The 27,619-nt window shown below is 39.8% G+C and overlaps 1 protein-coding gene and 1 pseudogene across 6 annotated transcripts in view; both read right to left on the bottom strand.

Annotated features, from left to right (window-relative positions):
• The window catches only part of KLHL15 (kelch like family member 15), a 38,910-nt gene extending 14,360 nt beyond the window's left edge, over positions 1-24,550 (bottom strand). Inside the window, exons 1-6 of one of the 6 annotated variants that reach the window (XM_045856045.1) lie at positions 24,503-24,550; positions 23,734-23,931; positions 17,076-17,158; positions 16,049-16,117; positions 15,693-15,810; positions 10,913-11,624 (exon numbers count right to left, since the gene is read on the bottom strand). In XM_045856045.1, the coding sequence (XP_045712001.1) occupies positions 10,913-11,617 (705 nt within the window). In that variant the 5' untranslated portion in view covers positions 11,618-11,624; positions 15,693-15,810; positions 16,049-16,117; ... (1 more) ...; positions 23,734-23,931; positions 24,503-24,550. Of the gene's footprint in view, positions 1-10,912; positions 11,642-15,692; positions 15,811-16,048; positions 16,118-17,075; positions 17,159-23,501; positions 23,559-23,733; positions 24,194-24,502 lie in introns of those variants that run through there. The other 5 variants (XM_045856046.1, XM_045856044.1, XM_045856047.1 and 2 more) reach the window with 5 other exon arrangements.
• Positions 848-10,864, bottom strand: LOC123829884 (annotated as a pseudogene).
• Positions 24,551-27,619: the final 3,069 nt, after the last annotated feature.

Here is a 27,619-nt window from a genome sequence, read left to right as displayed (position 1 = left end):
TAAAAAAAAGAAAGATAAAAAAATAAATTTGCTTTAAAAGTCTAATTTCCTTCCAATTTTGGGGCAACAGTAATACAGCATCACTGGAAATTAAAAGTGCATAATCCTAAAAGGTAGAAAATAACGTAATTTTTAAAGATACTTAAGACCACCTTATTATTTGATTATACTAATATTTATACAGTACGACTAAATTTTAGAATTTACAACTTAGGAAGAATTTTTCCTCCTAAGTTATATCAAACTAACTTCTAAAACATTAAAGCCTAAAATCTTAATATTTTGCCTTGTTTCTTTCCTGCTCCTAACCTTTTCTCCATTTTTCTGACTTATCTGATCTTTTTCGATTTAAAAAATGTTATTTATTTTTAGAGAGGGAGGAGGAAAAAAGAGAGGGAGAGAAACACCAATGCACGAGAGATACACTGATCGGTTGCCTCTCACATGCCCCCCCACTGGAGGTCTGGCCTGCAACCCAGGCACGTGCCCTGACCGGAAGTCAAACTGGCAACTTTTCAGTCCCCAGGCCAGTGCTCAGTCCACTGAGCCATGCCAGCCAGGGCTTGATTTCTACTTATCATTTGGCTTATATTTTCGGTCTAATTTATTAGAAAGGTTTTCTCACTTTATAAGTCAATATGCCTATTCCCATTACATGTCTTCCTTTCCTTTTTACTCCATAGTTAATTTCCAATTCTATGTTTTTGTTTTCATCTCCCTTTTAGTTAGAAGACAAATAATCAAGTATGATTAAATTTTTAAACTCCCATTTTCAATAGGTTCTGCTTGCTTAATACACTGAGATCATCTCTTTCCCAGAGGATCTAGCAGCAGTCAACACAGTGGATTACCAGCGCTCTTCAGGAACCTGTGAACCTGGAGTAATGCAAGTCAAAGGTAGAATAAGAGCATTCCACATTTATACAAGAAAGGCAGAAGACCTGAAAGGAAAAAAAACACCTTAGGTGATTATGTTAAAGAACAGAACTGCACACAGTTAATTACAATCATCCAAGTCCATGGGGCTGGGTCCGGGTCTGCAAAAAGACTGATGCAGAAAATGACATTAACTGAGAAAGTATCGTTAACCCATTGACCCGCTTCCAACAGAAAACCTGCTAATCTCTGTGCCTTCACTCCTAGGGGCAAGTGAGCTGACTGGTAACGTAAGCAATTTCAAGTTTATAGATGTATAAGTACTATTTAATATATGAGGAATTTCTTTTTTTTCCCCTGAAGTTCAAGTATTCTTTAGTCAAAGTTGAAAAATGTACCATACTGCCTTATTACAAAAATTCACTGGTACAAAACACTTTGCAGCTGATGAGAAGGCAGTAAAAAAAGTTGATTTTTAAACTCATTACTATATATTATTCTTCCATTACTTTGCAAATTCAGGATTTCAAACTGCAATTTTTTTCTAAATTGCCCACAGTAATGGAGGTTCGTGAAGCCTAGGCAACTGTTCCAGAGGAGGACAGGGAACAGGTAGCAGATGTCAAGGAACCTCCACATATCTCGTTCGCTGCCCATGTACTTCCGGGCATTGGCCTGGTTATGTCTGTAATCAAAAAACGGCTCTTCAGCAGTCTGGATGGCTCTCTTCACAAGCATCCCTATAGTGTGATTGCCCCTTCACTATCATGACATTTGTGTAGCAGTTTGGACTGACTGATCTGCAAAACAAATTTTGTTACCCTTGCAGGTTGCATCCACAAAATCAACAGAGAAGGCTGCACATGTACTTATCATACATTTTCCCTCCTCTGTCAGCTCCATCTTGAGAAATTCTCTCTCCACAGTACTCTGAGGTGAATTCATTTGTCTGTGTAGGATCTTTGATGAAAATGCCACAGCCTGCCACCTTGGATGGTGCCAGCAATAAATGCTTCTTGGAGCCCCACTGGATACTGCAGTCCTTGCAGGACACGTTCTTGCTGTCCCAGTGGTGAGCAGCTCCACACATCAGAGACACAGGTCAGTGCCACACTCGGGGATGGCCAGGTAGCATGGGCACTGCTCAGTGTTGCACTGCACTTTACAGCAGCAGCCAGGAATGCGGTTCTGACATTCTGAACTACACTGACAAAACTTCACAAAAATTCTGTGCTATCATGCTAAGGCATGAACTGTCACAAGGCTGCTGTGGATGGTACAGGGCTGGTACTTGTAAATGTGGTTAGAGCAGCACTCTTTTTTCAGCTGTGTCTTTCTGTAGTGTGTAGCCCACAACCTGTGTTTCCTCTTGGAGTGTTGACATCCTCGGTGGGAGCTGGAGCTTTGATACTGGACTCTGACCCGAAACTCTCATACCTATCTACATATTTTGGTCCTGATTAACCAATGATGCAGTTGTAGTAGGTGCCCATGAGGAGAAGGAACATGAAGGCCTCAGCCCCTCTGTTACACACTCTGGCAGTGGGGGGTAGGGGGGACATGCTCACTGTTTAGCTTCATCTTTATCGGCATTTGATGCCGAGATTTCACTTCAGAGGAGCTGGAGGTTTCATCTTTTTTTCTCTTCATCATTGTTCTCACCACCTGTTTTGGCCCGGCTTCCCTGTCACTGTCCTGTCCATGTCTTTTGACTCCAGCACATTGATGGTGGGGGGCACTGGGCTTGCTGCTGCTGTTTGGAAGCTGCCCTGTTTTGTGGCCTCCCGGGAGCTTGGCGGGTTGACATCTTGATGTGATAGGCAGTGAGAGTGGCACTGAACTCCTTTGCTCTCTTCAAATGCTATTAGCACTGGTACACCAGGTTTGTTGTCCAGAGTCATTTCTGTGTTCTGCTTGTAAGCATTGGGTGTTGCATGGAAAGGGTTTAGGAAGCAATCAACACTTAAAACATCATGTACAGAAGAGCATGTGAGATGAATGCAGGCTCTGATTCCTCCAAACACATTGAACAGATTTAGCATTTGGTCCGTGTATGTTCAGGGTATATTTGGGAGGAAGTGCCACTGGGGGCTACTGCTCGGTAAGTTCTTTACATTTTTCCTTTAGTTCTTCTGCTGTGCCATTATATGGAAATATTGAGGAAATGGCTTCAAAAATTTTGTCAGAAGGGAACTTCCAAGCTGGGCAGCTTTCTTTATCATCTCAGTCCTCCACCAGATCTGTTCTCTTCAGGCTCAACTCTGTCATCATTGTCATCCATCATCCTTGTACTGACCAAAAGCATTCACCAAGTCCACAAAGATTTCATCATTTATAAACCCACATTCTCTATCCCCCTCTACACCCCAGCCCCACCTGCGCCACTCTCATGCACTGCCACAGCCTCCAGGGCTCCAGTGTCAGACACTCCCAGACTGAGCACCCTATGTGAGGAATTTTAAACTTCTCAAAAACAACTCAAGCTTATTAGAAATTCTAATCAAATTTCACATTTGAACTCCAAGTTATATGTCTTTTAAAAAATATTTTATTGTCAAACACAGCACTGCTTATGTTTCTCTTCTCTAACTATGAAGGTTTGAGGGAAAGTTCTAGTTTGCCTTTAGATTTGTCAGGTTGTAGCTGAAGTCATTAGAAATAAACTTTTTTTTTGAATTTTTGGCTAAGCTGCGGTAACACTGCAGTTAATGGTTTGGTTGCTAAACAGACATTTTGGATTAGTCAAGTGATAGATTAGTCAAAACATGCTACAATGCATAACTGGAGGAATTCCGGAGAGTATACCACACCTACACTTTACATAGATGCATCCCTTGCCCAGTGAATTTCATTAGCTAGTGGATTGTGTTTCAATGAACCAGAATATCGAATCACCCAAGCATGAATTATATTAAGAACAATAAATTTCCTTATGGGTCATAGTCCAGTTAATGTTGTATAAATCAACGATAATGATAGAGAAAATATTTGGAAGATTATCAGTGTTTTGTGAAGACCAGTTCTGAGAGCTAATACGTTTGTAGTAAGGTATCCAACATATTCTTGAATGCTTAATTTGTAATCCTTGAATTCTCTCAGTTTCAGTATGAGTCCAGGACACGATTCCCATTTTAAAATGTAGCTTTTAAGGCCACAAATTTTGCTCCTTTGGTAAAAGACATGTTCCTAGGTGTTAAAAAGCTTTTCTGAAGCATTAATTTTAACTCTGATCCTAGGATTAATTTTCACTGGCAATGGAGTTACATCTTTTTTTTTTTTAGCAGACTATCAAAATTAGCTCAGTCTTAACTATTCATAAAACAATAAACTTTTATAAAATGCATACGGATTTGTTAAATCCAAATATAGTTCCTAGTGAAAGAGAATTAACATTCTTTTCTCATTAAAACATTAGCTTTGCTCTTTAAAAGTTACATAAATCTGCCCTGTCTGGTGTGGCTCAGTGGACTGAGTGCCAGCCTGCAAACCAAAGGGTCACCAGTTTGATTCCTGGTCAGGGCACATTCATGGGTTGTGGGCCAGGTTCCCAGTGGGAGGGCACATGAGAGGCAAACATACATTGATACTTCTCTCCCTCTCTTTCTCCTTCCCTTCCCCTCTCTCTAAAATCAATTTTAAAAATCTTTTATTTATTTATTTATTTATTTATTTATTTTAGAGAGAGGGAAGGGAGGGAGAAAGAGAGAGAGAGAGAAATATCAATGTGCGGTTGCTGGGGGCTGTGGCCTGCAATGCAGGCATGTGCCCTGACTGAGAATCGAACCTGCAATGCTTTGGTTTGCAGCCCGCGCTCAATCCACTGAGCTACGCCAGCCAGGGCAAAAAATCTTTTTTAAAAAAGTTACATAAATCTAATTGTGGGGGGATATGGTGAATTACATTTAACAAATTAGGGAAGGAAATCACATGGGAGTTCTGAATATTGTGAGCTAGGTTATAAAGCAAATTATTTAGAAGAAAACACAATACAAGTCAACAAAAAATCAACTGTAAAATCCTACACACGAGCTGAATAAATGTGTTGTTTTTACCTTTTCAGGATTTAGAATAGATTCTTTTAAAAAATTGAAAGACTTTATGATTATGATTAATACGATTTCTAAGAAGATCAGTGGTACCTTGACTCCTACCTTATGCATATTTATGATACTGAAAATGCCCTGGGTTCAAAACTATTAAAATGTCACTGTACTAAAAATCAATATATGGCTACTTTAATGAATAATTTAACGCTTTTGCTAAAAAGATGTTCTCTGTACAAAAAAGTATATTATGCATTTTGCCAAATACACATTTACTTCATAAAAATTTTTTCATAAAACTGTCTTTTTAAAAACCAAGACCAAAGAGGACAAAGTTCAAACTGTATCTCCAAACCAATGAAATTCAGAATGACAAACGTTGAGGCTTACCTCTGTTAACAGAGGCAAAGACCACTGGGACTAGCAAAAATATATGCCACGGACGTTTGCCTAAGTAAAAACTAAAATTGAAGTCTGGTTTTATTTTTTAAAGATCTTATTTATTTATTTTTGGACAGAGGGGAAAGGAAGGAGAAAGAGAGGGAGAGAAAACATCAATCTGGTTTTTTCTCGCACGCCCCACACCAGGGACCCGGCTTGCAACCCAGGCATACGCCCTGACTGGGAATTGAACCAGTGACCCTTTGGTTCACAGGCCATCGCTCAATCTACTGAGCTACACCAGCCAGGGCTGAAGTCAGGTTTTAAAACTGGGAATCCACTATAGATAAAATAAGACGGAGGCATAGGTAAACACACCTAGCCTCCTCGCACAATTATTGCAAAAATTACAGCTTGACTACAAAGCCATTATCATCCAAAATTGTCAGAAAATTGAGCTGCATGGAAGTCCAACAACCAAGGATTTAAGGAAGCCACATTCAGCCCTGGCCACTGTGGCTTAGCACTTATTGAGTGCTGGCCTGCAAACCAAAGGGTCACAACAGGTTTAATTGCTAGTCAGGGCACATGCCTGGGTTGTGGGCCAGGTCCCCAGTTGGGAGTGTGCAGAGGGGCAACCAATACATGTTTTGCTCCCTCTCTTTCTCCTGTCTTTCTAAAACTGAAAAATAAATAGAGTTCTCAAAAAAATAAAGAAGCCACATTCATCCAGACAGGTAGGAGGGAGAGAGATGCAGAGATATGTAGAGAGGCATGGAGACACAGAACAGGCAGTGCCACATCCATGTGTAGTCGGTAACAATTGGGAGAAATACCTTAGGAGCAAGGGATACCAGCCCCAGACCAGACCACCCAGCCCAGGGTTCCAGCACCAGGAAGATAAGTCCCCGTAATTTCTGGCTATAAAAACCAGTGGGAGTTGGGACAGCTGAAGAAACTGCAGATTCTCAGAAGACACCTCTTAAAGGACCCAAAACTGACTTAGAACTTATGCAGACCCACCCTCTCTGGGATTCAGCACCAGGGAAACAGCTGGAAGGGCACAAGTGGCATACAGGGGGAAACGGAAGTGACTGGCAACAGGGCAAGTGCTGGGAGAGAGCTTCCTCCTGGGTAAAACTCCAGAGGCCAGGCAGTGGCACTGTCCCCTCTCTGAGCCCTCCACCTCACAGAGCCACAAAGCAGTGACACGGGTTTCCCCATCCTGGCAATTACCTAAGGCTCTGCCCCCTACAACTTACAAGTGTGCTTTTCTACAACAGGCCATACAACTAAGACAGGGAGTCACAGTAGCTGTACCTAATACACAGAAACAAACACAGGGAGGCTGCCAAAATGAGGAGACAAAGAAAATGCCTCAAATGAAAGAACAGAATAAAACCCCAGAAAAATAACTAAAAAAAAAAATGGAGATAAGCAACCTATCAGAGGCAGAGTTCAAAACACTGGTGATCAGGATGTTCAAAGAACTCATTGGGTACTTCAACAGCATAAAAAAGACCCTGGCAGAAATGAAGGTTACATTAAGTGAAATAAAAGTCTACAGGGAACCAACAGTGGAGGGGATGAAGCTGAGAATCAAATCAATGATTTGGAACATAAGGAAGAAAAAAACATTCAATCAGAACAACAAGAAAAAAGAATTAAAAAGAAAAAAAGCCCTGACTGGTGTGGCTCACTAGACTGACTGCCAACCTGCAAACCAAAAGGTCGCCGGTTTGATTCCCAGTCAAGGCACATGCCTGTGTTGCGGGCTAGATCCCCAGTTGGGGGCATGTGGGAGGCAGTCGATTAATGTAGCTCTTAAACACTAATGTTTATCTCCCTTTCTTTCCTCCTCCCTTCCCCTCTCTACAAATTAATAAAATCTCCAAACACGCACGCGTGCGTGCGCACACACACACACACACACAACCAAGAGGCTAAGGAGCCTCAGGGACATCTTCAAACATACCAACATCTGAACCGTGGGGGTGTAAGAAAGAGAAGACGAAGAACAAGAAATGGAAAACTTATTTCAAAAAGTAATGAAAAAAAAAGTCCCTAATTTGGTGAAAGAAACAGACATAAGAGTCCAGGGAGCACAGAGTACCAAACAAGATTGACATAGAGGCCCACACCAAGACATCATAATTAAAATGCCGAAGTTAAAGATAAAGAGAGAATCTTAAGAGAAAAGCAGACAGTTACCTACAGAAGACTTTCCATAAGATTTCCAGCTGATTTCTCAAAAGAAACTTTGCAGGCTGGAAGGGACTGGCAAGAAGTATTCAAGTGATGAAAAGCAAGGACCTACAACCTAGATTACTCTATCCAGCAAAGCTATCACTTAGAATGGAAGGGCAGATGAAGTGTTTCCCAGACAAGGTAAAACTAAGGGAGTTGATCATCATCAAGCCATTATTACAGGAAATGTTAAAGGGACTTAATTTAAGAAAAAGATGATCAAAACTATGAACATTAAAAATGTAACAAATTCACAACTATCAACAACTGAACCTAAAAAAAAAAAAACAAAACTAACCAAACAAGTAGAACAGGAACAGAATCACAGATATGGAGATCATCTGGAGGGTTATCAGTTGGGGGGGGGGAATGGGGAAAAGGTACAGGGATTAAGAAGTACAAAATGGTAGGTACAAAATAAGGGGATGTTAAGAACAGTATAAAAAATGGAGAAGCCAAAGAACTTATATGCATGACCCATGGACATGAACTAAGGGGGGACTGCTGGAGGGAATAGGGGTATTGGGCAGAAGGGGGCAAAGGAGGAAAAACTGGGACAACTGTAATAGCATAATCAATAAAATATAATTTAAAAAAACTCCTATAATACAAAGCTTTAAAAATTTTAAACCTAAAAGAAAAAGGTGCATATCGGTATTACATTTTCCTAAGTTTCAGCAAACAAGATAAAACCACAAATCAAAACTCCCCACACTGTTCCACTCGTAGATTCTCATATTAAAAAAGGACCAGCCCAGATGTAACGTGATTTTATTTCTGTGCCCTTTCTGGCACTGAGCATATATAATGGATATGAAAATGGCCTTCCTTAAAACCTGCAGTGTGCTGAGCATAGGAAAAATAGATGAACCCTATTTTCAAGCTCAAAATACAGGATTTGGGCAAAAGTAGGTTTACAGTTGTTTGTACAGAAATACAATAATTTAATAATAATACAAGAATGAACTCTGTGTTTTGCATATACAACTGTAAACCTACTTTTGCCCCATTCTGTATTATGATGTAAAAGTCCAAATTCTTACTTCCTAACCAAATTTTCCATTTTAGTTTTGTTTCTGAAGTTTTATTACTAGAGATAAGGTCTCAAATCTACCTAACTTAATGTTTCTCAACATCTAGAAAGCCACAGATTCCTTTGATAAACATTAACTCTCACACACTAAGACAAGAATCACTGCCTACCTTCCACTTATCTCACCAGTGTTACTAAAATAAAATGTAAAGAGTTCTCTGTGGCCAGGGCCTTATTAAGTTCTCTAAAGAAATTAATTCAAAAAGGGAACCTTAACACTTTCATTTGAATGAGATTCTCAATACCTGGCCAATAACAACCCCCTCCCATGCTACATATGCAAACAACCCATCAGAAGGTACAACTGATGTTTTATACAATTTACAAAACTACCTGATGGTATTAACTTGCAGTCACTGTCACTACTGACCACCTTGAACTGATAATTGGAATATAAAAAGGTTCTACAGCCCAGCACTTAAAAATCATTTACTACTTTCAATTATCCATCATATTGTCCCACAAGAGGGGAAATTTTATTTTCTATTTCACAAGTACTTCCATCCATTCGGAGGGCTTTTGTTTGTTTTAGTAGTAAAAAGCATTTGTATTTAATGTATAAAGACAAAGCAGGATTCCCTAGGGAAACAGAGCAATAAAAACAGTAGAAGGAAAAAAATCAAAACAGACAAATGATTTACATAGTTGGTGTAGGACTGATTATCACCGAACAAAAATCATTAAGAAATGTGTTCTTCAAAGTTTCATTTATTTCTGCCTTATCAGTACATTCTGAGAATAAAGATAAAACCTCCTTAAAGTTGAGTTCTCTATTAAAAAGTGTAAGTTAATAATATTTCAGAGAGAAGAGAACATGTCAGGCTGCTGAGTGTTATTTGAAGGCGCAAATCTGTTTGTTTTTCAAATGGTGTAAATGGTTCTGTTTTGCAAATACTGTATTTTTTATTACCAGGTTCGGTAACTAAAGCTTAGGAACTATTTAACATGAAGGGTGTCGACCAAAGCTTTACTTGTACTTTCTAGAAAGAAGAAAAGATTTAAGAGATAAAGAGCCCCAGAGGTAACCATGTGATTAGAAGCCAATTAAGTTAAGCAATTACTGAAACTGCTTGTTCTCCTTTGGGCAAGAAAGAATCACAAGTGAGACTCTGATATAAAGATGAAAAATGCTGCATGCAAAAAGGCCAAGACTGTTTTGGAGAAAGACTTTTTAAGAGAGCAGAACTGTTACATGGTTAAAATGTGCAGTTTGATCAATGTCGCTACAGGATTTATAATCTATTTCTTTAGAAATGCCAAAACAATGGTTTTAGACATAAACATCATTTTCATGGTTAAATTTAGTATGCACGGTGAAATGGGGAAAAACAGAACTGGGTAAGAGCAGTGGAGAAAAATCACAACTAGGACCAGTTGGTTTTCAGGAGCTATTTTATGTTTCCTTACCACATTTTAGAGGAATATGAAACTGTATTAATGCATATCATTCAGAACTATAAAACTCAACTCTAATTTCAGCATGTACTACCTAAATTAATTTTTTTAAGTTACATGATTTTTTAAAAAAGATTTTATTTATTTTATTTTTAGAGAGATGGGGAAGGGAGGGAGAGAGGGAGTGAAACATCAATATATGGTTGCCTATAGCACACCCCATACTGGGGATATGGCCAGCAAACCAGGCATGTGCCCTGACTGCGAATCCAACTGGCGATGCTTTGGCTTGCAGGCCTGTGCTCAATCCACTAAGCTACACCAACCAGGGCTAAATTAATTTTTTTAAATGAGAACTAGCCTCACACAGTTCATATTTAATTACTTTGTGAAAAAAGAAAAGCTAAAGCAAACTTGCTATGTTTCAGGCTAAATAATTATGCCTCCACTTTAAAAGTACATTTAAAATGAAAGCAATCCATCCTGGCTGGGGTGGCTCAGTGGACTGAGCACCGACCTCCCAATAGTCTACTACAGCCAGGTCCCCAGTTGGGGGCATGTGAGAGGCAACCAATCGATCTTTCACACACTGATGTTTCTCTCCCTCTCATTCTCCCTTTCCCTCTCTCTAAAAGTAAATAAAATCTTAAAAATATATTAAAATGAAAGCATTCTATTACCTACCTGATTCTTCTTTCACCCACAAAATGTGTGTTTAAAAACACCTAAATGCACAAGCTAAAGCAAATTAGACTCTTTAAATGTAAACTCTTCTTATTCATTCTCTTTTTGGCTCCTGACCAAGCCTGGGAATCTTATCTATAGACATACTGCCTTAACTGAATGAGTACCTTCTATTGCTTTCAAATGTACTAACCTTCTCAAAAACACTGGATGGGGTCATCAAACAAAACCTGATGTTCTGAATAATGGTATCGGTATGTCTCCAGCGTCTTCTATCATGCCGCAGCCAAGACTGCACAGCCTCGTACAGCTCTATCTCTGGAAACCTGCTCAGATGATCATTATCCAAATAAGACATGAGCTTCTCAAAACTCAGATAAGACAGGAAATCAGGCCTGGACATGAGTGGCACAAAGTTGTCTAGCAGAAAGGATTCCAGCTTCTCCCTGACTCCCTCGATGTTTACACCGAAATCATCTAAGAGTCTCATGATTTCGGCACAGTTTTCTAAGCAGATTTTCGCTAATAGGAAAGAGCAGCAGAACTTCACCACTTCTATAAGTTGAACATACATGGCAGCCTGAAGAATCTCATGAACAGTATTCATACTCAGTTCTATAGTTCCATAGTACATAAACTGAAGGACGTGGCTGAAACCGGTAGCAGTTAGACCTTTTAAATGAATTTTGTCCTGATCACGCTCCCTCATGTCTGCAGTAAACATAATTCTGAAGTAATCACTCTGGGTGGCCAAGAGTGCTTTATGGGCCTGGAACTGATGATCATCAATAACCAGAGTGACATCAAGAAGCAGTCCCTCCTCATACAGTGCTCTGAACCCAGCAGAGACACTGGTGTCATGGATGGAGGAACAGAATCCTTCCATGTCCCCTGCCATGAATCACCTGGAAAAGAAGTAATCAAAGAAAACTGTGTTAATCATTTCCATGCATTCTGAAGGCATTATTAACTTAGAACTTAAACAATTTTTTATAATTATCTCAATTCCACTGCCTAGATTGTAAGCGCACAAGCCCTTTGGGAAAAGATAACCTAAAGATCTGTAAGCTAATGTTTTTGGCTTCCCTAGCTGCAAAAAAATTTATTAAATACCTACCAAAGACAGTCAATTGTTACAACTTACAAATAATAATATGTCTATCCCATTGATTTTACACTGTCCACCCAACACATTTAAACGTGTCCCCAAATTAATAATACAAAGAGAATTTCTCAAACACTAAATTATGAGAAAAAGAGGCAGAAAAGAAATTAAACCAAAAAATAATACTGTTGACCTTGAAAGCTCCTAGAACCAAAGGAATGAATCAGACAAATAAGCCAAGTTGTACATACAAGGTTTTTCTTTCTAGCCTTATTTATAATAAAAAATTGGAAAGTATTCAAAAGCCCAATAATAGATTATTAAATAAATATGGTACAGTCCTATAATGGATTGCTGTAACAACCAAAAATGATAGCAGCAATCTACCTATTCTGACAAAAGATATTTATTAGGTATTGTTATGGTGGGAAAAAACAGGCAACTGCAACAAACTTGGTATGTTTTCAAAAAATTAATACATATGTATTTGTTTAGATGAGAAAAAGTCCAGAGGAATATATACCAAAACGATGTCCCTAGGTAGGGGGTGTTCAAGAAATATTGAGGTTCAAAATATTTAACTTTTTCTTTCTACTTACCTCATTAACCTTATCTTTACCAAGTGATCATTACTTATATAGTTAAAATATAAATACGTAATTTTAAAGGATATTTAAGCACATTTTTGCATATCAGAGAAATGAAGCCAAGATAGTGAAACAATAGATTTCTTAGGCAAAGCAGAATAAACCCATCCAGTCTATTACACTCTTTATGAAGTAATTTTCTCCTTTGCACACAACCACACCCCAGACCATCCATCCTCTCAACTCTCATCCTCACACAGCTCTGAGCTTCCTCCTCAAAGAACCATCCTCCCATCCCCTAATTCCCTCCCAACCCTTTCCACTGTGCCCAGCGGAACCTTGCTTCGGTGTAAGCAAACTCCCCTAAAGGCTCATGCTGGTCACAGAAAGTTTTCTCTGCAGTCTGATTTAAATAAGAAAACCACTTTTCTATATTCTTCATAGAAAAAAAATGCTCTCCTATAGCTTATAAACCTATCTTCTAAATCTTCTTGTATCTTTCTATTGTCCTTTTTCTAAAACATGGCCTTTCACTCAGATAAAAATCCATCATCTATTTCTCATTGTCACTTATCATATACACGTATCCTGATCAATCTCTCCCACATTTCCTGATGACTTTGGCACCTAGCTAAGAGTCATCTTCCAAACCTCTTCACTGCTCATGTAAAATCACTGATCCAAAAGCCAAGAATCAAAATTCCTTGACCACGTCAAACCTTAAAACCTCTCCCTTCCTTTATTTTAAAACTTATTCTCAAGCCTAATGGTCTTCACCATATTCCAGAAGTGGTCCACATCTGAAATTGTTAACTGTCAACTGCCCATTCTTCAGCTTGACTGTTTCTTCTTTTTTAACTTGGTCAATCATCTCTGAACTTTACCTCTGTCCTCCTCTAGCTTAGACCTTCTGGTATTAGACTCAATTTCCCAAGGTCTTTCCTTTCCCTGGCTGGGTATTTGGATGACGAGCCCTCCAGTGAAGCAACTGGCACCACAGTCACTTGCTCTACCTCCTCGAAGCAAACTATCACTGCCAATCTCACCACTCTATTACCAATAGCTTTACTTACTAAAAGAGCATCTCTACATGCCAGGCACTGTGTTAGGTATGGAAGTTTGTGCCTTTCAGAAATCATCTCTGCACCCTGCATTTGGCAGAGCCTTCTGCTGCCAAAAGTGAAAAGGCAGCTTCCACAGGCCCGCTAAAGGCACTACTTCTCCACTCTTGTGAGTAGGTTATCACCACATTCTACTACTGCTTTGTTCCATTAACATGTTGTCTATGACATTCTATACTTAACTTCTCGGCACATTAACCCATGTATTCTGTAGCTATTCCAGTTTGATGTCATCTAAAAAATAAGTGGTAATAAATAAAAGTCTGGCCCTGACTAATGTGGCTCATTGGGTTGCGCATCATCCTGCAAACCTAAAAGTTGTTGGTTCGATTCCTGATCAGGGCACATACCTGAGTTGTAGACCAGGTCCTTGGTTGGGGGTGTGCAAGAGGCAACTAATTGATGTTTCTCTCTCACACAGATGTTTCTCTCCCTTTTTCTCCCTCCCTTCCCCTCTAAAAATTAAGTTCTTTTATAGATAAATAAATGAATGAATGGGTTGAATGGATGAATGTCTGAAAGGATCATAGTACCAAAATGTTAAAAATGGTTATCTTGGGATGGTAGAGTATCAGACAGTTTTACTACCCGCCCTCCTTTCTGCTCATTTGTTTTTCAATCTATCTGCAATGAAAGTGTATTATTGTTTTTGTAAAAGTTCATTTTTTTTAATCTAAAAAACATCTGAACTGCCAAATCCAATAGTTACGTCCTTGTCCCTATTTCTCAGGATCCTTCTGCAGCATAGCATAATGCTGTCTCGCAACTCAATACTCTCTCAACTTCATTATACTATTTTCCCAACTTTCTTCTTATTCTTGGACTGCTTGTTTCTCCATCTCCTTCCTGAGCTCATTTTCCTTGAGCTACGCCTTACTCCTAGCTACTCCTAAACACTGGTGTTCCCCAGGATTCTGTTCTTGCACCCTTTTCTCATCTCATCTAAGCACTCTTTCTCCTTAAATGATGTCATCTAAACCCATGTTTTTCACTAATACCTACCTTTACTATTACCATGACCATCTCTATCCTTACACCAGTACTCTACAAATACCGAATCACCAATTGGACACTACTGGGTGTCCCAGGGGGATCTCAAAATATATCCAAACAAAATCATAATTCTATCCTCCCCCACCAGTTCTTTTGTATTTCCCATCTTATCAGGAGACATTCTAGGTGCCTCTTTCTGCCCATTTGTCCCTAACTTACCTTTAAGTCTTATTGATTGTACCATAAGTTCACTTAACTAAGACAGCAAAGCATTCACAAGATGAAATTAATATCAAATTTTTAATCAGTGCTCCATTAATCCAAAAGCTATATGTTTTCATTCTGGAAAGGCACAGTAAAAGAAAGCTGTCTATAATCTGGAAAATAGATATGAAATATTTTACACTGCACTCAAGGCTTGGCAGAACTACTTTACTAACACTCAGGATTAAAGTAAGCTATCGGGTTATTTTTTTGTTTCCTGTACTGTTTTTAAAGGTAAAATTAATGAGCTTAGAATTTTCCAAGTGATATGAGGCATATGTGGAACAAAACAAACAGCATATAGTGTGGTGTCTGAATAATCACACATTCTGGTTAGTAGAGGGCTGCCAATACCACACTTATTATCAATTTTCAAACTAATCAGAATGAAAACTGGATGAAAAACTGGATGAAAATTTTGATATTTCAATATCTTTCTCAGGATCATTATGGATACCAATGATCACTCTGACTCTTCAAGATGTATTGGTCACATTTACTGGAGATTTACTAACAAAAGGCTGCCCATCACTGTTTATCTCCTTGAGAGGAGACTGCTTTGTGTTTCATTAATCTGTGGATTTGACAGTGCCTGAAATACCATATATTTCACTTCCTGTCAAAGTAGCCCTTTCTATTCAAGTTGTCACTATGCAGTAAAGAGTCAAACAGGTAATATTCACCTCTCTGAAAAAAAGTTCCAACTAAAAGAAATTTTTAAAAAAGAGAGATACCATGCTTTCTCAAACAAACAAAAAAGCAATCTAGGTTCCAGACACTTACTATGGTGGAAACATCAACGGGCAAAGCAGCAAGAAGAAAAGGGAGGAAGAGGAGGAGGAGCAGGATCCGGCACCCTGCGAGTCAAAAGATCCTAAATACGTAAACATAGTACCCGCTCACCTCTGGGCACCCACAGCTCACTGAGGGGGATTCGCTGCAGACAGGCCTCCACTCTGTGTCCCCGTTCCCAGTCACATATGGTCAGACCCAGTGGGAAATAGGAATCAAGATGAACGCTCTTTCATCAAACATTTAGAAAAGAGGAGAGAAAGTAAGGGAAAAGAAAGGCATGCACTGTGTATAACTTGAACTGGAACATGTTGAAGAGCAGCTGTGGGCACCAACTTCTGCCTGCCATGTGATCTGAGTATCAGCGAAAAGTCAGTCACTTGCGCCGCTGGCCCTCCACTGCCCCCCACCCCCTCGCGCACACCCTAGAGTCTTCTCCCACTGGGATTCCTTCAGGCCCGACTCACCGCTGGGAATGAAGGGGGCAAGGACACGGTGACCGAAGTTAGAGACGGTCGTCTCCCAGGCAAAGTGCTCTGCACAAGACGGTGGACGGAAAAAAAAAGGAAGGCACATTCTTAGAATCAGCCATTTCTCCAAAGAGCCCTAGTTCCTTTTATTGGAGAATGGTATTAGAAACCAAGATCTGGGTGACATCACTTTTGCATCATCATAAAACTGAAAAATCATACATCGAATCATCGTAAGTTGAGGCCCACCTATGTGTGTGTTTACGTGTGGTAAGAATGCCCATTTTAAAAAAATGGGTTGGTAGCCTTCTTGTTAATAAAATAATTTTTAATAGAGAAAAAAAGACAGAAAAAGTCAGTCAACTTAGAAACAATAAAGCCAACTTGAGAGGATAGGGAGTGCTCCCTAAGCACTTCATTTTTCCAGTTCCTAGGCTTAGCTCTATTCCTGCCCTCGGGTTCTGGGAGAAATCCTTACATTCCTAGAAGAAATTCTCCCTTTTTACTACCTTAGGTAGGTTTCCCCTATGTATAACCAAGGTCCCTAACTAACACAGAAATGGCTATACTTTCAGTTACTCAAACTTTCTTGGTCTTTTCTCTGCATCTGTAAAATGAAAACACATGATGATCTCTAAAAATGTTTTATCATAAAATTCTCACTTATTCCATTTTTATATGATTTTACAGATGTATAATGTACTTAGAGATATTCGGAATAAACAAACTATAGCTACTTTTCAATCTTAGGAATGCATTTGTGAAGTTATATGATCCAAATTCATTTCTAAAACTAATTTGAGATAGCTGGGACATACGCAATAACTTTTCTACATGAAAAAGCTTGGTGCATCTATCACTAAAACTAACAGATTTAGAGCAGCAACAGTATTTCAAACTTTTATGGGAAGCATGTGTTCAAGTAGAAAGTGATAAAAATACTCAGTGATTAACCGGCCAACGTGATATAAGTCCTTAAATGGAAGCAGTGAGAGTTAAAGAGTACAGGTTGAGAGTCACATACCTGGGTTTGAATCCTGGTCCTACTTCTTAACTTTGTGACCTTGGGGCAAGCTACTTTGCCTCTCTGTGTTCTACTGCCCTCATCTGTGAAAAGGGAATATTAGTGTTAATAGAACCTACCTCATAGGTGACGGTGAGGATTAAACGAGTTAATACAAGACTTACAACAGTACACGGCCCTTAAGTGCACCATAACATTAGGGCTTACTTTTCAACCCCTTCATAGTGCTACTGGAACCAATATAATAAACCTGACCTTTTAATAGTTCAGTCAAGTCTGGAAAAACCCTTCTCCCTAGCAACAGCACTTCGAACCCCAGCCAACCTTCTCAGAAAAATCTCTCAGGACCCAGATCAACTCTAACTAGATGAAAGAAGATAATACTAAGGTCCACCGGTGAATTTTTCCTTCAAGGTCATACAGCTAGTTAGAAATAGAGTTTAGACTAGAATTTGATTTGCCAAAAAACACAATATGGTGGTTAGGCAGAACAAAACCTTTGAAATCAGAGAGCTTACCAGTACTTACCACCTGTGTAACATGGAGAAATTTAGTTAATTTCCTGAACTCAGTTTCCATCCATATGTTAGGAATAATAATCATCTTGAGTTGGGGTGGTAATTAAATGAATTAACATTAAGTTAAATGTCTATCTCAGAGCAAGGTAACCCACCAGAGGTCCATCAATGCTCGCTTCCCTTGTCCAACTCTTGCCCAATGCTGCTTATATACACAAGACCATTGGAATGACACTCCTCCAACTCCCCTCCACAGATCCCACCCCTCGCTAGGGTTTATCACAGTGCAATTCTGTAAGAGACTAGATGTACTGGTAGTCAAAACACAACCTCATTTTGCAGTGACATTGTTTTCCATTTTTTTCTCACCACACAATATAGTTTTCTAGTTTTTCTGGGCTCCTCAGGCTTTGCTGCCCTAACCAGAGTAGCTACTCTCCTCTATATCTGTACTGTTCAACATGGAAGCCAATGTAGCTAGTCCAAATTGAAATGTGCTGTAATATAAAATGGACAACAGATTTTGAAGACTTAGTCCAAAAAAAAAAAGAGAGAGAATGCAAAATATCTCATTATACAAATGTTTATACTGAAAACATGTTGAAACAATATTTTGGATGTACTTGGTTAAATAAAATATATTAAAATGAACCTCACTTAGTTTTTACTTTTTTAAAACTGTGGCTATGAGAAAATTTTATATCACATATGTGGCTTGCATTGTATTCTGTTGGAGAGCACAGATCTAGAACATCAAGGTTTAAGACATCAAACAACCAAACTTAAAAATGAACATATGAAACAAAACCAACTTGTTCACAATACACACCCTGGAAGCTACAAAGAAAAAAAAGTAAAGCTTAAGTTAAAACAACACAAAAACACACATATAAGCAAATAAAAATAGCTAGAAAAAGGAAACTAAGAATGCAAAAAGAAAAAATACAAAACTTTATGCATAGGAATTCCCTAAAGAGCTATTGTAATTTAAGAAATAATTATAAAAACTAATTGTAAAATGCAACAAAATCCAAATAAGAACTCTATAAATCAATGTGGGCTGGGGTAAGAATCTATTCAGGGACTTTGATAAAAAATATTTACTAACATACAAAATGTTCAATGTACAGAAATCCTGTATCCTCACTTTTCTAAAAAGATCATCAGATTAAGGGAAATCATAGTTTATAAACCTATATGTATATATATTCTATACTTCGCCTTCAGAATTTGAAATGATAGGTTTTTAAAAAGGGAAACCAAATCAAGTTAAACTAAATGACAAGGCATACTTATGCTACTAGGAAAGAAATACTGCAGAGTTTGTCTTATAAACTTGGAACTGACTAAAGAAAAAAGAAAGTCTCAGACATTCTATGCATAAAAACGGTTAATATAGTGATTCTCAAAGTGTGGTGCAGGGACAACTGAGGTCCTAATCCCCTAAAAGGACTTTGCGAGGTTAAAACCATTTTCATAATAATTTTAAAAGTTATTTGTCCTTTTCACTTATTCCGTTTCCAGTGATACCAAAACAGACTGAATGTAGAAGTGATAAGCCCACTGTCTTTTATTAAGGCAGACATTAAAGAGATTTGCAAAAATGTAAAACAATGCCACTCTTCTCACCAAATTTTTCATTCTTTTGGAGAATAGTTATTTTTCCCATAAGAAATGTTATCTAGATTAACAAGTAGGGTTTTAAAAAATGAATTACAAATAAGGTTTTTTTAATTTCCCAGTTTAAATTTCTATTATGGCCAATATAAATATGTACAACCCACAAACACAAAAGCTCAGAATCCCAATAATTCTTAAGAATACAGCAAGGTCCTGAGACCAAAAGGTTTGACTACCACTGACGGTTACAATAAGGGATAAATGGGATAAATGACAACAAACACACAACCAAAGCACCTCTGCCCTGGAAGACTATTACTGCTATTTATATCACAGAAATTTCTAACAGTTCAAACTCTCTAGTGACCAGCAAAGAAAAAGTCTGGTGGGGGTAAAAGTGGACAGGAAATTAAATGCTTCCTTTTCAGTTAGAAGGCTGCCATTCTGATATGAAGGCAAATTCTAGACAATTACGTAGAATATATTTCATAATTAACCTCCATGTTTATGCCATAAGCAATAATTTAATGGTGTCAGTTTCCCCCCTCCAAGTTGCTTGAAAATTCATTAAAAACCCTAAGTTATCCAGTATAAAAGGTGGATTTGCAGAGGTTGATATATCTTCGATGAAAAATTTAAATTGCTTCATACCATTTCAATCCTCAAACTGTTAGCCTACCCAAGATGATACCTATGCAGAAAATGCCATACTTGCACACTAAAAAAAAAATGCAAGGCTTACTATGGATAAAAATAGAATTAATTTCTGAGTCATAACATTTCTTACAATTTCTGTAACCTATAAAAATTTTAAATTCAACAATCTCAAAGAAGCCAATCTCTCCATCTAAAAGGAAAGAAAAATCTGAAAATAGACTATTCGCTCTATTAGCAGTCATTTTTACCCTCAGATATACTTACTCAAATTGAGAAATATGTTTAATATAGGAGGAAAGGCTGTGGAAGTTAACTTTCAATTTGTTTAATACCAAAAAAATTCTTCCTTGTCCATCAAAATGTTTCCCTAACTCAGGACCAAACTGTAAATGACCATTTAACTAAGCTTTTAGGAAGGCTCTGGGGTCCTTCAGCCTCCAGGTTGGCACCTATTATCCAAATTACTTCACTTTTCAGGTATGTTTAGCATTTAGTCATCCTAGAATACATGAAACCTTGTAAGAAAAAAACCACTCCTGCTTCAACACTATTTTTTTCATCAGAAGATTTTAATTTAATGCTCCTCTGCTCATTCCTCACTACAAGTAGAAGTAATCCAAGGGTGATGTCATGGAAAACAGCTTCCCTAGCCTTTAGAGGCTGGATCCAGTGAGAATTCTAGGAAAAACCTCTATTGGGGAATAAAAACCCAAATCTTCTAAGTTACATCCTAACTTGAAATTACCAATATCATAGTGTTAACATTTTCCTTCTCCACGAGAATTAAATCCTTTGGAAGGTCTTGGTGTTATGATACGGATTTCTTGCAAATTTTTAAATGATATAAAATCATTAACTAAAGATAATCAATTATCTTATCAGAGACAAGAATAAATTTCCTATCTGCTCTTATTTGCTTTAATACTTTAGCCAGATGAGTTTTAAAAGGTCTTATGTTAAAAAGAGAAAATCTGAGGAAATATCTTTTCTAAGTTTCTTTATTCAGAAGTTAGAAGTTCTAATTCTGAAAAGGTTTTCCACTTTTGGACCTGCAGCAGCACAATATATACCATGGCAAAGATGAACTATGAGAACCCCTCTAATGATTCCTAAAACATCAAAAATAGTTGTCTTCCGTTACTCCTGCCTGTTCACTCTGCTCCAGAGACACTGGCCATTTTGCTGTTTCTTGAAAACCAGTCACACACCCACCTTGAGGCTCTGTACTTGCCATCCCCTCTGCCTGGATCACTCCATCCCCAGATACACATGGCTCCCTTCAGGTCTCTCCTCCAGAGTCATCTCAGTGAAACCTTCCTCAAACCCCCTCTTTAAAATAAAAAACCTCCCATATCCCCCATCCACCAGAAAATCCGCACTTTTTCTGCTTAATTTTCCCCCTTAGTATATTAAATGAAGATAAGGCTTATTTCCCCTACTTTTTTGTTGTTTGGTTTTCCCTTTAAAATTTTTTTTTGTGTTTTGTTTCATTGACTGTTGTGTCCCCAGAACTTACAAAAAACAGCACTTGGCACATAACAAGTGCTTAATAAATATTTGTGGGATGAATAGGTAAAGTTAATCCTCATGACCTTCCATGTTCTGTAACTATCCCTGGTTTAAAGATGAGAAAAATCAAAGCTCAGAGGTTAAGTTGCCCAAGGATATAATGCTTAGTAAGTGGTAGAGTTGGGGTCTGCCTAATTTCAGAGCCTTCGCGCTTACCCAACTATCCTACAATGCTTTACCAATGACTGTCTTCCATTTTTCTTCAATTAAAAAAAAAATCCCTGTTGCAAGGTACAGCATTCCAATTCAGAGGAGATACGTGCTAATAAATTAAGTCAACCCCTCACAAGCTAAAGATTCATTTTCCTCACAGTTAATGTTATTCCCTCTCAAAACATTTACAATGGGAAATGATAACCTAGACAACAAGCTACATAATTTTCGGGACCCAGCGCAAAATGAAAATGCAGGGCCTCTTGCTCAAAGAAGGTAGAAAGTGTGGTTCAAGATACTAAGACATAAAGCTTTCTCCTTTCTTCTAAGGTCTCTCTCTCGACTTGTCACGGAGTTTTTAAATTTGCTGTTTAACTTATCCTAAGTAAAGAAAATGTTTAAATTTAAATATTAGCATGAATTTTACCATTCACCTTTATATTGTACAATGCCGATTTTACACAGATTATTAAACCAAGTTTGGAGTCCATCTGAACACCCATGAAGCCAAGCTAGCACTAGTCGCAAGATTTTAGCCCCAGATAACCCCAATCAAGGCACAGAGGGCAAGCCTTAAAATTCCCGATAAAGCAGTGATTTCCCAACATTTTACCTTCAGGACAAGTGATAAGTCCAACGTATAAAAACCTAGGATTTTAAAGTATGCTCTCCCTTTAGCAAATTTAATCCCGCCCGCCTTTTATTACTCTATTCTCCCTTTTAACAAAACACAAAAGCATACTCTCGAAAGACAACTGGTATTGGATTATAAATTGAATAAAACATCTCAGAGGAAAAAAATCTCAGAAAACCATTTGTTAGCTAAAAATAATATACTAAAAAAAATGCTTCTTTTACTTTTTGTGGACCATTTTTAAAGCCAAACTATACTTCAATTCTTGATGTGTGGAGTAAGGATGATCCCATACTACTCTGTTATACATATCTATTATAAATTCTGCAAATAAGTCTAATCAAACCACAAATATTTACTATCCCATTATTCTCCCAAGTTAATCAGCAATAAAGAGTGCAAATTAACATCCCTTGCCACTGAAAAACGGTTTCTAGGCACCTCAATGTTGTGGTGATTAAAAAAAGAGAATTAAATTACATAAGTATTATTACATTTGTCAAAAAGTTGAATTTTCTATACATTTCTAGATGCACTAAGATTACAGAAATCTGTATGCATGCAGAAGCTTATGAAAACAATTTTCACATTGGTAGAGATATTCAGGCATCCTATTCCTTAGATATAAAAAACTGGCATTAAAATTAGGGTATTTATGTTAAAAGCATTTTCAGAATTACAATTTAATCAGATTAACAACAGAAAATATAAGACTGAAGAAATGGAAGGTGTTAAATATTGCCGGTAAGAAAAAGCAAATAAATGGCCTAGAAAAATGAAAAGCAAAGCACCACAATAACATTAAATTTGAATTAAAGAATACCGTTATTTAAATAAGCAGTTAGCATTTCGTAGGAAGAAGGCCAAGCAACGTGACTATTATATCTAGTCAATTCACAGCACTGCTTCGACATTCCGTACTTATTGCTTATACTCATAATATAGAAATAAAAGAGGCAGCAACAGTTAGCCACTACATTAACCACTCTGGCAAAGGTTACTCAAAAAAACTGCCTTGCATTTTTATTTTTACACTTTACAGCTAAACATTATTTTCACATATATGGCCTCATATAGTCCTCAATACCCTGTGATGTGACTAGATTTCATAGATAAGAAACCAAGACTCAGTAAGCGATTTTCTCAGAGTCACCCAGTCGAACCCAGACCTTCTGATTCCACGTTTTATGCCTCGCATTTCGTATAGTTCTATTTCAGGCATAAATAGGATTTTTAAAGGGAAAGAACGGGTTAGGAAGAAAATAATCATGGTACCTGCAGCTGTGTGCTGCAAAAAATGGCTGAATTATGCTTCTTCCTTTTTTTTCCTCTCTGAAAAAAATTAAAATTCAAACAATTTAAGTAGTCAGAGACAAATTAGGTCCCGGCGTCTACCAAATGTTTGACTCGGGTCTGTGCAGAAACGGCTACCGAATCGGAGTCCAGCGCGGGGCCGCGGCCGAAGCTCGAGCTCCCGCAGGCCGGAGGGCCAGGGGCGGCTACGTACCTCGGGGGTCCGTCCAACCTCTAGTAGACGGCAGTTCGCATCAGGAAGAAGTGGGCCGGCGGCCGGACGGTGGGCGGTCGGCTGCCGGACGGCACTGGGCAGGGTCCTCGAACGTCTAGAAGGGGCCGCTCCCGGGCCGGCCCCGGGCGCTCCGGCGGGGGGCGAGTCTGCGCGCCTGCTGCCCCCTCGGAACCAGTCCTGGGAAAGAAGACAGCGCTGAGTCGCAAGTCGAGACTGTCGGCTCGGCGAGAGGCGGTACGGCGTCGGGGCCGGGCTCGGCCTTGCCAACGCCTGGGGCACACGGCACCTGGCGGGGCTCGGCAGGAGGACCGACTCCGGACCGCGGGCGGGGAAAGGGGTTGAGGGGCCGCGGGTAGCGGCAGAAGCGCTGACGGTGGCGGCGTCGACGACGGCGTCTCCGGGCTTCTGCCCCAAGCGCGCCGAGCCTCAGGATCACCCACGCCGGGGGTGGAGGAAGGCGGGCAAGGGGCGGGAAAGGGGCGGGGCATGTGGGGCCACGAGCCAGGGGCCGCTCCTGGCCGCGCGCCCCCTGCGGGCGGTGAGAGCCGCCCGGGGCCCGCCCAGGGAGGCGGGGCCCGCAGGCAGGGGGCTCTATGCGCCGTTGTCCCAACGCGGAAGCTTGCCACGTGGGTAGGGAGGTCGAAGGGTGGGAAGCGGAGAGATGGCCGGGAGGCCTAGGAGGCGCCCTCAGTCCCCACTGGTGCCTCAAGGGGGCCCGCTGGCGGGCGGCGGCCCGGAGGGTGTTTACCTTCCCCCTGGTCGAGCGCCAATGCCGCCATCTTTCAGCCAGTGCTCGTCACTTCCGGCACCGCGGGAGCGGGTGTGGGAGCAGGGTGGGGGCAGGGCTGTCCCACGCCCGTGGGGCCCCACGTTCCGGCTGGCCATGGCAGCGGGCCCCACTAAGGGGATCGGGCGGCCCCACACTGTGGCCGCGATCCCTGCCGGAGGAGGCCTCCCTCGCCGTCGGGGCTGGGAACACTTGGCTGTATTAGTCGCCGCGCAGCGGTCCCTCTTCGCTTGCATGAGCGGTGGGCTCGAGCCACTGCCGTGCGCCCACTCTCGACAAGTTGTGTGTTAGGAAGCCCGGAAAATGTCTTTGCCTCTTGCATTCAGTGGGGGTGGGGAAATCGGGAACGACTTGGAGGAAGCTTTACCATATCTACCTGTGTTATAAAAGTGACTACATCTGCACCAAATGACATCATTTTTTTGTAGGGCAACTTGCAGGGGATAATTGCGTCATAGTTCCACTTGGCTTATTCCCAAACAATTACACGTTTCAGAAGTACATTTCCCAGAGGTGGGAAAATTCATAGAAAACGGCATGTCTGCACGAAGCAGAAACGCTAGATCTTAAAACGCTGTTCTGTTTCTATTTGCATCAAAATAGGATAGCAAGAAGCAGCAGAGTGCAGCGATGGGGGGGGTCTTCTTTTTTTTTTTTTTACAAATCGGTTATAGAACTCTAGCTTAATGCTTTTTAAATAGCGACTTCTCTTTATTTAGAATATAAAACCACAACATAGGACCGTTCTGTAAATTTATTGTTGTGAAATCTCCTTTTGGGAAAAGTGTAGATGACAAATACACAATTGGAGGCCAGTGGTTCTACAACTAACCTTAAATTATCCATTGCCCATTTCTAATCCTAAACTGAGGAATTTCTCTCCCCCACCCCCCCGCCGCCATTTTCTCTCCACACCAATATCCTGAGGTACTTTCCGGGAGATATATATGTTGCTAAAAGCGATCATTATCTCTGTAGCAAACTTAAACACGTCCTGTTTCTGAGAGGCCAACACAGCACACGACGTAGTCTTTTGCTGAAATAGACAAGACTACTTCGTGGGGGGGGGGGGGAACACCTGAATCTTCTGGAAATAGGGATATAAGCTTCCCTTTTCCCATTTAAACTATAAAACAAGCTTTAAAAATTATAAGCCATAAAATAAACTTTAAAATGGCATACATTCAACTTTGAACATTTGTTTTCATACATTATTCCTGAACATCTAAAAGCGCTGAATTTTTATTTTTGTACATTAGCTGACATACATCTTGAGCTGTACATTACATAGTGGGGCACTAAACTGTCTAGAAGGACTTCTTGATTAAGTCAGGAACTGAAATGTGTCTGTTTTGGGCAGCAGGGATATACCTACAGTGATGTCATGAGCCTTACATTATGTGGTCCCCTGTAATATTTCAGTATGCCCAAATGTACTTTTTAAATATACTTGACTGTTTCTGAAACTGAGCTGCGACTTTCCACCAACTTATATATTTACTATATAGAGCCCACTTCTGAAACACAAGTGATCTTTAATCAATGATGCCTCTCACTCGTTTAAAAAGAGGGGAGGTGTTTTATAGAAGGGTCTGGTACAATAAGAAGCATTCTGCTTCTCCAACACGGAGAAAGTAAAAGCAAGTCATTTAAACAAACGAACTCCTCCAGGCGATTCCTGTCTTCAATTACTTTTCCCACCAATTACTAGAATAATGGGAGCTCCTAAATACCTTAAGGACATTTTTTTTCTTCACACTGGTAGAGCCCCATGGGGCAGATAGAAGCTGTCTTTTCCTAGCCCTCTAGCTTAAGTACACAGGCCTCAAATCGGATATCTAGCAGTCCCAGATGTCCGGAGGCAGGTTAGAGACTTGGGACTGGGAGTGGTAGTGGAGTTGGAAGGAAGTTCCTACCCAGGGGTTCTGAGGATTTAGGATACTCTATGCCCTCCCCCACTTAAAAAAAAAAAGCAGGGTAGCTGAGGCTTTTCAGAAATCCCACTATGGTAATTATTTTGCGAATCACTTTTCATGTAATTAAGCCCCCACCCCAATCTCTGGGAATCTAAGAGTTCTATCTTCAGCCAACTCTAATAAAGCTGCTTATGCATTCTCTTTCTTCCTGAAAACTGTTTGCCAAGCGTTCTGTGGCTTGAGGCATTTTAAGGCATCTTGTGGGGTCTAGTCTATCTCAGCCCCTCAGGACCCACGAGTACCTTCCAAATCAGTACTCACTTCTGTGAGTCTACACCAAGACCTGCACACTGACGCATTCCAGCAGGATGGTGGCTGTTGTCCTCAGCATTATTTCCTAGTCCCTATCCAAGGTGGAGCCTTCAAAATGCAATCGGAGGGACCCCCGATTATCCAGGCTTTCACGTTTATTGTGTTAATATCCAAAAGAATAACTTGAGCTTTTATGTTGCATGACTAATAGGAAATCGGTGTCTTCATTAATGTTGGAGAATTCCTGGCTAATGCTCACACATCTTGGTCATTGCTGGTCACCTCTCACTTAGAAAGGCTTCTCTTAGCTTGTCTCCTATGACCTCTGGCTTTCGGATCTGTTACCACCCCACTGAATTTCTCCAGCTCACTCTCTGCACTTTTGACCAACAAACTGAACTCTACCTCCACTTCCTTAGCAAAGCAAACACCTAAATCTATCACAAGGAAACTGCAATCTCTTTAAACAGGTCATGGCTTCTAGAGATCCCTACACAGGGATATCCTCTCTCATCACCTCTGAGTCAGATCCGTAGTCATTTGGTAGGAACCCTTTTCTGAACATACCACTTGTTTCTCTCTTCCCCAATGTCGTGAACCCCCAAACCCAACCCTGGACCCAGCTAGGAAAATACCCAATCCCTATATATCCAAAAGTGATGTAAGTGCAAAAATAAGCAAAAACCCTTCAGAGGGCACTGAAACAGTGTGTCTGAAATATTTACATTTGTGTTATTTCACTAATGTGCAGACTTACCTCAAGGAAAATGAATTGATAACATGACTTATATCTACATGGCCAAGAAGACTGAACAATGTGATTACTCCTGGAACCAAATGCTTCTTCCTA

The sequence above is a fragment of the Phyllostomus hastatus genome, unplaced genomic scaffold (assembly GCF_019186645.2).
Source record: "Phyllostomus hastatus isolate PE091 unplaced genomic scaffold, TTU_PhHast_1.1 phas_scaffold_12, whole genome shotgun sequence".
Classification (NCBI taxonomy): Eukaryota; Metazoa; Chordata; class Mammalia; order Chiroptera; family Phyllostomidae; genus Phyllostomus; species Phyllostomus hastatus.
The sequence above is the reverse complement of the archived record's forward strand: the minus strand, read 5'-3'. Positions and strand labels throughout refer to the sequence as shown.